The following is an 11,175-nucleotide window of genomic DNA, read 5'->3' on the forward strand; positions in this document are numbered from 1 at the left end:
TTTGATTCACTCTCAGTTGAATGAAATGGTCTGGTGCAAGCTGAAATAAAATACTAGAGAAGACACACACATGGAAAGGTTAATTTCTGTGCGATTCCCTTTGCCAGAGTAGTAAATTCTCTGCTCCTTTTCACTCACACGATTTTAATGACTTTCATCCCCACTGTCTGTGAAGAAATGAATAAATAAATAAGTAAATAAATAAGTAAACACGTACATATTAACATATATAACTTTCTGAAGACTAAAACAGCTGTACTTAGTTGCTGCTTAAACTCAGAAACAATATATATACAGTACTCTTAAAATAGTATCTTCAGTTAGCTAAACTATTTCTACTGACACTCTAGATAGACTTAGAGGCTAATAAAGAAAGAGATTCATTTAGGCTCAGTAGAGAAGCAAGAAAAAGCATAATGGAAGTGTCATATATACATAAATTATAAACTATGGAGACCACAGTACTCTTAAAATTATTCTATGAGGACTGTTGTATGTTCAATCAGAAAATAAACATGCATTTAACTGAAAAAAAAAAAAAAAATCAGGAGACAAGAATAAATAGGTAATATCAAGGGTGGGATGTGTCAGCATTGCGCTCGAACTTTCTTTAGCCTTGGAGATTTTGTAGCACCTCCTCCTAAGCGATATGATTTGCACGTTTTTTTTTCTTTTGTATGCTGCTTATTATTTTTTTTTATGATACACATAGTCTGCATCTGTAACATTCAAGAGGAAAAAACGTTAAATACTGAAAACAACTCACTGAGGAAAGACGTTACAAAATCTCCAGATTCAACAAAAATACGGCCCTCAGTGATAAATAGACATTGTGCAAAATAAGTAGTTGAGGAAATGATGGTACAAAATCGCGAAAGTCAACAAAATTATGGGCCCTAGTAACAATACCCCATCATCTCTGACACTGAGCACGCCTTCCTGCAGCACTCAGCAGACAGGGCCCTCTTGCTTCGTCTATGGCTGCCAAGGACCTGTGGGAAGTCCAGATTTGCAAAGTTGGCGTCTTTCCTGCTGGACTTACACTTGCATCCACTAAGGAGGCTCCCTAACGCTTCTTTCTTACTATAGTCATTTTACCTTAACTTGGCCGAAATTTTTGTCCTTTTGCAGCTTATATCATGTAGCTTAATGACAGAGAAAGACAATACTGAAGCTCTGCATCCTTTCCACAGCCCTTCTTCATGACTTGCATCATAGTCTTGCATTGTTCTCTTGATATAACTCAGTATTCAAGATGGAGACATGGTAATTTTAAGCCAAGTTAGAGCAAACAGAGTATGGTTTATGTCTGTATATGAAACATCAATATTCACTTTCATGTTATTTATCCAACTCATGTACATGTTCAAAACACATAATGCCCTACAATAGAATGGTAAAGTGTAACATGCAAAATAACTAAGAGGGACTAGACAACCTCCCAAGCAGGGGATTATAGCCTCTACAGATTTTCACTTCCATACAACAAAATTTTTTCAAGTTTATCGACAAAATTTTTTGCAATATTTATAAAATTTTTACGCACTCAGGGATATTCAAAACATGAGATTTATTTTTAGCTTTTCGAGTAAGTTCAATGATCTTTGTGAATTTGGCTTTGACAACTGTACCTGCGATGCCTCCTCCCTGCTGAGGAAGGGTCGAGGGATAGACTGGGTGGGCTGGAGGAGCAAAAATGTGCCAAGCTGGAGTTCAGCACTATCAGTGTAGCTGTCTCCATCAGCAGGGTCCTTGGAATTTCCATAACGGTCCATGTCGCTTCCTTCTGTAGGGGAGAGTCGACTCATTTTCTGAGGCAAGCAGAAAAAGACAAGAACTGACAGCCCACAAAACTTCTTTCTAAAGATAACAGTTAATAAGAAAGCCAAATTAGAGATCTATTCATTTCGAGGTGCCTGGACAAATTGCATTTAAAAGACTGGTAGTCCTAGGCAGTGGAAAAAAAACAATGAATTACTGACAGTGATTCAGTGAGAATGCACGTACTACACTTGCACTGAAAACACTATTACTCTGAACACATGGGCAGTGTCTAAACTCTACAGCTGTAAGTACACATATTAACTTCGATTATCATTAATATCCTTTACTGCACTGCGGTAGCTTTAGATATTTTTAATGACTATGTACAACCAAATAAAACTAGAAGCAAGAGCAACATTGGGAATCAGAGATTTGGACATATTAGTTTTAAATATGATTAAACCGAGTCTTTCATTCCCTTGTGATGTCTTTCATAGCATTACACTAAAATGTGCACAACAGTCTGATGCAGTTTATGCATCCCCACTGACCTCGCCTGCGGGTGCGGTAGAAGAGATAGTTGTCAGCAGCTCTGGGCTTGTTGTACACGCCTTTGCACACCCTATTCAGCTTGTCCGCCAGGCGCCACCCACATAAGCGCCGTCCTGGTTGCGTGTTGTGTGACCACGCCGAGCCAGCCTCGCCCACAGCCACTACCGCCATCACCACCAACATTGCCGCCTGCAGCCACTCCTACAGTTAACCCCCAATATTCCAATTGCGTCTTGGGGCAGTACAGTACTCTCATTGGTTTAGGACGGTACTGAACACTTTTCATGATCAATGTAGTTTTAGGTATGGTACGTTAATAATCTCATACATGTTTTTTACGTGATCTATGTCGATAATGAAAAGATATGAATAACATACAATAGAGTAATCAGGAGTAATATGCAAAATATATCGTTTAGGAAGAGGTACTAGGAACGCTTTCTGAACTGACGAGAATACCGTTCTAAGTGACTGTGTTGTCTCCAGTTTATTAGGCATTCAGGCGCTTCTTCCAATACACGGACCTTGAAGAATACGAGGACAAGTATTGCTATAGTATGCAGGAAGTTTTATGTACGTGAGACTTACAGTACACAAACATTCAGTAACTGTGGTATATTTTATGCATACGAAACTAACAAGGAAAGCAAACAGCAACAGGCTTAATGTTCCTTTGGGTCGTCTTTATAAACTCACCAAAGGGTAAGCTGTGTAAAAGATTGCTTGTATATATGTCTCACTCATCCATTCAGCCACCAACACTTGACAGTCAAATGAAAATGAATATAAGGGCAAAAATACACACACACACACACACACACACACACACACACACACACACACACACACACACACACACACACACACACACTAACTATTTTTATAAGATTTAACTGTTTGGGACACTTATTTATCCTGTAAGTGGCGTTGGATCCCTTTCAAATGCGACCCCAGAGCTTTACCTATGAAAAGGATATATTCAGGTCCAAAAGCTTTAGTTCCATAGGCGGTTTCTGAATATAAAAACGTCATATGAAAACCATAAAGGACGAGGAGGAAGTGGTTTTATTACAATCCGTGCAAGAGTGGAGGAGGAAGGGTACGAAGAGAGAGGATGAATACGAGGACAGGAACAGGTACGAGGGCAGAGGACGCACATGACCGGCAGGGGACGGACACGAAGACAGACAGGACGTACACGAGGACTGACGGAGGACGGGTATGAGAACAGACAGAGGACCTACACGAGGACAGAAAGAGGACGCATACGAGGACAGACAGAGGACGCTCACATAAAAGAAAACGGAAAGAAGGACAAACTATGATGGAGTTCAAGCGGAAAAATTTCAGGCCATCATTTCAGACCATCTTTTCTGCCCGAGAACATTATTTTCTTCTTTCTTTTTACTGTATTTATTTATTTTTTTCTACAACCAGGCGATTTTATTCAGCTTAGGAGATACTTTTTCGAGGGTGGAGGGGTTTGACACAGCTTTCACTAACCCCCTTTTTTTACTGGGGAATTTTCTTATGCTGAGTGAAATCGTCTGACGTTGAGAAGAATTAAATAGTTAAGATAATAATAAGGAGGCAAAAGGAACTTACATACTGAAACACTAAAAGGAGAAAGGAGGCACAGTGACAGTGAAAAGAGATAGGAGGCACTGACAGCAAACACTGAAAGCAGACAAAAGGCAGAGAGCAACTGTGAAAGCAGACAGAAAGGCACAGACATCAGACGGTCAAAGCAGAAAGAAGGCACAGACAGCAGCAATGAAAGCAGAATGAGACACAGACAGCGACAGGAACTAACAGCCATGTGGAGGAACTTACAGTGAGCCTCATAGTGGAAAGTGGATTGCTGATATCGGTAGCTGGGTGTGGATGCTAGGTGGATGGATGGATGGATGGATGGATGAGTGTTGATGTCGGTGGGTGAGTGGAGGTGGAAGGTGCTGGTATGGATGGATGGATGGATGGATGGTTGGATGGGCTAGTGAGTGGTGGGATGGAAGGGTTAGTGTGAGTGTGGACGAATGAATGGATGGATTGATAGATGGTTGGGTCGGTGGGTGGATGTGTAGATTTATTGGATGGTGCGCAGACAGAAGGATGGATAGATTGTTGGATGGATGGATGGATGGGTTAGTGAGTAGGAGGATGGATGGATAGATAGAAGGATGGATGGATGGATGGATGCTTGGATGGATGGATGGATCAAGGAGCGGATGGAATAATGGTTTAGTTGCACGGATGGGAAATGAATGAGTGAATGATTGGATGGATGGATGGATGGAATTGGAAGACAGATGGGTTAGTAGGAGAGTAGGTAAATGGATGGAAGAATGGGAGGAAGAGTGGGCAAGTAGATGGGTGGATGGATAGATAAGTAACGGAGTAGATGGATGGATGACTGGATGGATAGGTAGATGGATTACTGGTTAGGGGGTGTACGAATGGAATGATTATTGGGAGAGTGGACAATTGAATGAAGAGACGATAGAGGGAGTGGGTGGATGGATGGGTTAGTGGTAGGGTAGGTAAATTGATGGACGGAAGGACGAATGGATGAGTCAAAGGATGGACGGACGGATGGATAGATGGTTAGACAGATGGTGAGTGAGTGAATGGATGGATGGGTGGAAGGATGGATGGATAGATAAATGGATAAGTAGGTGGATATGGCAGTAGGCAGGAAAACGGGTGGATAGCCTTGTGTTGGAGAGGGTTTTCTTCCCTCTCTCTCTTTCTCTTCTGTGCTGGCTGGTGGGGAAAAAATCATAACATTAATTAAGATATGCACTAGGGGACAAGAGTTCTTATTTATTTTACCTCCTGTACAAAACCATTTTAACCTGGCCTAAAATTGCTGTCCCTGCACTGATATGCAGAAGAAGATTAACACTAGAATCTGATGATGCTCAGGAAAAAGTAATATGAAAAGGATGTAATGTCATAGTTCTGTCATTTTCTGGCACTGAGCTACCCGGTACATAAAATAAAAATCATAAAGACGAAAACCAATGCCAAGTTAACGTGCAAGAACTATTGTCACTTTCCTTTGCTGTGTAATATTCGTAAACTGAGAGACCTTGGATGTTTCTCTGGCCATGGAGGATTCTTTTTGACAGGATGGGTCAGGTAGAAAAGAACGGACAACATCTAAGTGTGAAGGAGTTAACCTAACATCACAACTTTTTGTCCATTACTGTTCTGTAGGAGCTATCAAAACTTTTATATAAAAATTCTGAAAGACCTGATTTTTCCTCGTAATACAGCAGACAGTATGATTTGCTTCTTGGCTATATATAAAAAAAAAAAAAAAAAAATCTGAAAAAAAAAAAAAAAAAAGAATGATAAAGTTAATTGTATTCTGTCCACTTTAATGTGGGCTAACACTGTCATTTCTCCATGCTGAATGCTTAGCTATAACACGAGGTAAAACTAAAATATGGTGATAGTCACGGAGATGTGGTACGAAAAGGATGTAGAGCCACAGTATCTTCTTATTCTGCCACTGAGCAGCGACAACGGATTAACAGGCCTATGTGGTGCTAGTCACGAGGAAGTGCTATGGAAAGGATGTGGAGTCGTAGGATTATCTTACGCAAACAATGATCTAAGGAAAATAAACTGCAAAAGGACAAAAATCTCTGCCAAGTTAAGGGAGACGAGACGAAGTTCAACTAGAGCTAACAATTAGAAGCTTCCCATACTAAACCGTTTTCTCTCATCACAATTCCTAAAGAGAGAAATGTATTACGACACAAACTAATATATAATATTTCATCTCACAGGGCGTATGCTTTGAAGCTGAAATATGAAGAAATATAGAAGAAAAAAAGACAAAACAGAAAGAAATTAAAAAATAAGCGATATGAGAAAAATAAAGACATGACAATGGGTTGGAGAAGAAAGGGAATACCGTGATTTTAGGCCCTTCAGTCAGGTGCAGCTTTTTTTTTTATTTTTTTTTATTCCAAGCCACCTCAAGGCGATTTTATTCAGTTTAGGAGACACGAACTGAATAAACAGACAGCGTTCATTAATCCCTTCAGTACGATGGATCTTCCCTAGGGCTAAGGCGATAAAAACCGTCTGTGAATAACAAGGTTTTAACGCCATCACGATGAAAAAAAAAAAAAAAATCCCTGAAGTGAAAACAAAAACTTTCACATGTGGTTATGAGGACGGGCAACAGACATGATGACGAAGAGAGGACAGACACGAGGAGGGACAACAGACATTAGGACGGAGAGAGGACAGACAGGAGGAGAGACAGTGAACAGACAGGAGAGACTTGGGGACAGACACAGCAAAGGACGGACCGATGGAACAGACACAAGGACAGAAACAAGTACAGACTGAATACCAACAGAGGACAGGCAGAGGACGGACGGAGGAAGGGCATGAAGACAGACTCGAGGACAGACAGAAGATAGATCGAGAACAGATAGAGGATAGACATGAAGTTAAACAGAGGACAGATACGAGGACAGACAGAAGACAGACAGAAGATACACAGAGGACACAGAAGAGATAAACGAGGACAGACACGAGGACAGGCAGAAGACAGACCAACGACAGATAATAGATATAGAGGACAGACAGAGGAGATAACACGAGGACAGACAGAGGACAGATATGAGGATACACAGAGGACAGACACTAAGACAGACAGGCCTGACGGAAGACAAGGGCGAGAACAAAGAGGAAGGACACGAGGACGGACGGACAGAGGACAGACAGAGGACAGAACGAGGACAAACAACGAGTAGAATGAGAATAATTACACACACACACACACACACACACACACACACACACAAATCCAAAGCTCACGAAGAAATAGCGTTGAAAAAAAATCTGATCACAGTGTTTTTCGTGTACAAATAATTATAATAATAATAAATAAAAATAACCAATAAATAACAGGATTCAAAGGAATAAATAACTAACCAGAATATTTTCACTTTCCTTTTCACTCGGTATTTAATTTTTGCGCTTATTATTATATTTATTAATTTATTATTATTAAAGTTTCTCCTGACTCTCTTCCCCCCAAGATTTTCTGCACAAGGGAGGGAGGGGGAGGTGGTGTATTTCGAAGCACCCTCGGCCCGCAAACGAATGGTCGTGGGTTCGATTCTCTGGCCGACCACTAGACCTTTGGGCAGGGTCTTTAGTCCGTTACGCACCTAGAACTGAAAATGTGGACTTGGATGTGCAAAGTGATGGTTGTGTGTTGTACTCTGAGGAAACGTTTATTGTGTGTTTTCCTTGTCAGTCAAACACTCAGGATTTAAGGCTAATCATCGTGCTGTTCACTGAGCTGCTGTTCTTGTTCTGCTGTTCACTGAGTCGCTGTTCGTGTTCTGCTGTTCACTGAGCCGTTGTTACGCGTTGCTCTTCGTGTCCTCATGTTCTCGTTCTTGACCTGTTATGCTGCTCGAGGGCCGGGGACTGGGGTTTGTGTGTTTGTGGCAGGGTGGTTTGTCTAACACTGGCACCGTCTTGACAGTGATCCTTCCTTATATACCCTTCCTGCTCTCCTCTCGCCCACACACTCACCTCTCTCTCTCTGGCTCTCTTACCTGATCTCTCTCTCTCTCTCTCTCTCTCTCTCTCTCTCTCTCTCTCTCATCAGCATCTTAGAAAAGCAAATATCATTAAATGAAATTAATAAAATATAAATCACAATATCTGATTAAATGATGATTGAAGTTCTTGGGAATCGGTGCAGTGGCGGCAGTTGTGGTAGGTGTGGTACTGGTGGTAGGTGTGGTAGTTGTGGTGGTAGTGATGGTAGTTGTAGCGGTAGTGGTGGTAGTTGAGGTGCAAGTTATAGCGGCAGTGGTGAAGGTTATAGTGGTAGTGGTGGTAGTTGTGGTGGTAGCTGTGATGTCAGTAGTGACAGATGCTGTGGTAATAATCTTGGTAGCATCACTAGTCTAATATTGTGATTTTGGTTGGACAGCTGAGTGTAGTCTTAGATTTTTTTTTTTTTTGTAACTGAAATAATTTTGATACTGGGCCGGATCCAGCACTTTCGAAAAAAGGGGGGGGGGGATTCCTAGCAAAATTTCCACCAGTTTGATTTCATGATGATTCATTACTAAATTCCTCAAAATATATGACGAAATCCTACTTTTTTATTTAAAGGAATGTAAGAAAAAAATTATGTAAGATACTGATTGCTTATATTGTAGTAATTAACGATGATATTTATAAGGAAATATTGGTTTATTGAAATTAGTGGGGGAATACGCCCCTCCAAATCCATGCCATTTGGTACAGTAGTAACGATAATTTTGGTAGTAACGATACCTGGTAATAATTTTGGTAGTAACGGTAAGAATTCTGGTAGTAACGGAAATAATTTTGGTAGTAACGGTACCGATAACAATTCTGGTAGTAACGGTAATAATTTTGGTAGTAACGATGGTATTTTTTTTGTATTAACAGGTAACAGTTTGGTAGCAGTAATGTCTGGTGGAGAATGTAATGCTTGTGGTAGGAAAATTGACCGCAGAGGCTGTGATGGTTATAAGAGCGACAGATGCAGCCAACCGAATAGGATTTACAACCTTACGTGATGCACTGAGGGAGCTTATAAGATTTCCTTCCTTCTTTCCTTCCCTCCTTTCAATCCTTCTTTCCTTCATTTCTTCCCTCCTTCTCTTCCCTCCCCCTTCTCTTTCTTCCCTTCAGTCCCTCCTTCACTCTTCCTTTCCTTCCTTTTCCTTTTTCTTTCACTCCCTCCACAACTCCTTCCCTCCTTCCTTCCCTCCACCACGGACAATTTTCTTTCTTTTCTCATCCTTCTCTCCTCCCTTCATTCTCTCCTTCCCTCTTCCTTTCCTTCCTTCGTGAGTTTCTCTTTTCCTCGTAATTCCCACATTCCTTACTCTCATTATCTCCATTTTCATTTCCTCTGTCCATATATTTACATCTGTCTGGTCTGCCTCTCTCTCTGCCTCTCACTTCCCCCCATCTCTGTCTGTCTGTCTGTCTCTCCCTCCACAATAGCTTCTACGAAATCTGATGATGACCTACACTTAATTTTACATCCTTAACCACTTCACACCAACGGCGAATATCGAGAGAGAGAGAGAGAGAGAGAGAGAGAGAGAGAGAGAGAGAGAGAGAGAGAGAGAGAGAGAGAGAGAGAGAGAGAGTGAGAGAGAGAGGCGGAAGACTGACACAGGAATACGATATCGCCCTCACGTTCCAGTCACGTTCAGATACCAAGGAGACGGAGAACGACAATCACCAGTATTTGCAACTGCCGACCTCTGAGTGTTTCTAAATACTTTGGACAGAGAACGAAGCCAGTGGTATCCAAGTTCCTTAAAAACTGTTGGAACCTCGTAAATGTAATAATGACCGTACTCTCTCTCTCTCTCTCTCTCTCTCTCTCTCCTCTGCGTAAAGTATTTCACATCAACATCCTTCAGTATGTTACAAACACCAAGGAAGTTGGTACTGAATAAACAGCATACAAAAATGTAAATGAATGAAGGAACGCAGGAAAAGGAAGGGGGGAAGGAAGGAAGGAGGGAGCGAAAGAACGAATGAAGGAATAAATGAGATGGGCGGATGGACGGACGGATGGAAGGAAGGAAGGAAGGATGGAAGGAAAGAAGGCGTGAATGAGATGAAAGGATGACATGAATAAAAAAAAGAAGAAACGAAAGATGGCATGAATGAATGAATGAACGAATGCAGTACCTAGGCTCTGAAACAGCTAATTAAGTACACCTAATATGAGTAAAAGAGCTCAAAGTCATTACCTTGAGTCTCCTATTACCTTCTATCAAAATGAAAATAAGAAAAGCTAAAAAAAATATTAATGCAAGTCACTTTAATTAATTGAAGTGGCAGGAAAGGTAGGCGGTTCTCCATCTGTGTGTGTGTGTGTGTGTGTGTGTGTGTGTGTGTGTGTGTGTGTGTGTGTGTGTGTGTGTGTGTGTGTGTGTGTGTATCTTAACCATGGAATATCCTCCACAAACATTAGAAAGTGATCCATGTTTTTTTCATATAACATTTCTGACTGGAATGAAATGATACCCAGAAGTAATATCTATCTGTTTATCTATCTGTCTATCTATCTATATGGTGACGTGTGTATGTGGTGGTGTCAAGAAGGAAATGGTTTGCGGGCCATACCAATGCGTCCAAATGTAAGCAGGGGAAAATGGAGAAAAATAAATATAGACAGAGATAAAGGAGAGGGAAGGGGTGAGCGGGGACAGGAGTGAGTAGGAGCAGGAGTGATGGAGGGCAGGAGCGAAGGAGGACAGGGGTGAGGGAGGGCAGGGGCAAGGGAAGGCAGGGGTGAGGGAGGACAGGGGGGAGGGATGGCAGGGGTGAGGGAGGATAGGAGTGAGGGAAGGTTAGGGTGAGGCAGGGCATGAGTGAGGGCGGATTGGAGTGCGGGCGGGGGCGAGCGAGGGGACACACAGGTGATAGTGTTCAAGGTCTTAGTGTGGTGGTGCCCAGTGACCCATCCAGGCCAGGACCTACCAGTGTGTTCAGTCAATGTGTTAGTGTGACGTGCTGTGCTGGTGAGATGCTATGCAAATGTGGTGGTGCTATGTAGTGTGAAGTGTTGTGTGTTGTGCTAATGTGATAGTGTTATATAGAGTGATTTTCCACAATGGGCACCAATGTGTTATACTCTGTTTACCCTAACCTGGCACAAACTGTCGTTCTTTTGCGGTTACTTTCACACGAGTAGACTAGGATAATACTACAGCCCTACATCCTTTCCACAGCACTTCTTCGTGACTAGAATCAAAATGTAGCGCTGATCCACTGTTACAACTGAACATTTAAGACGGAGAGATGTTATTTTTA

The 11,175-nt window shown here is 41.7% G+C and overlaps 1 protein-coding gene across 1 annotated transcript in view; it reads right to left on the reverse strand.

The window, feature by feature from the left end:
- Positions 1-896: 896 nt before the first annotated feature.
- The window catches only part of LOC145401419 (uncharacterized), a 21,365-nt gene continuing 11,086 nt past the window's right edge, over positions 897-11,175 (reverse strand). The window contains exons 2-5 of the mRNA XM_080273761.1: positions 2,316-2,505; positions 2,008-2,066; positions 1,632-1,811; positions 897-992 (exon numbers count right to left, since the gene is read on the reverse strand). Of these exons, the coding sequence (XP_080129887.1) occupies positions 897-992; positions 1,632-1,811; positions 2,008-2,066; positions 2,316-2,505 (525 nt within the window). The remainder of the gene's footprint in view (positions 993-1,631; positions 1,812-2,007; positions 2,067-2,315; positions 2,506-11,175) is intronic.

This window comes from Coenobita brevimanus, chromosome 6 (assembly GCF_032717465.1).
Source record: "Coenobita brevimanus isolate Jiangsu-jjx chromosome 6, ASM3271746v2, whole genome shotgun sequence".
Classification (NCBI taxonomy): Eukaryota; Metazoa; Arthropoda; class Malacostraca; order Decapoda; family Coenobitidae; genus Coenobita; species Coenobita brevimanus.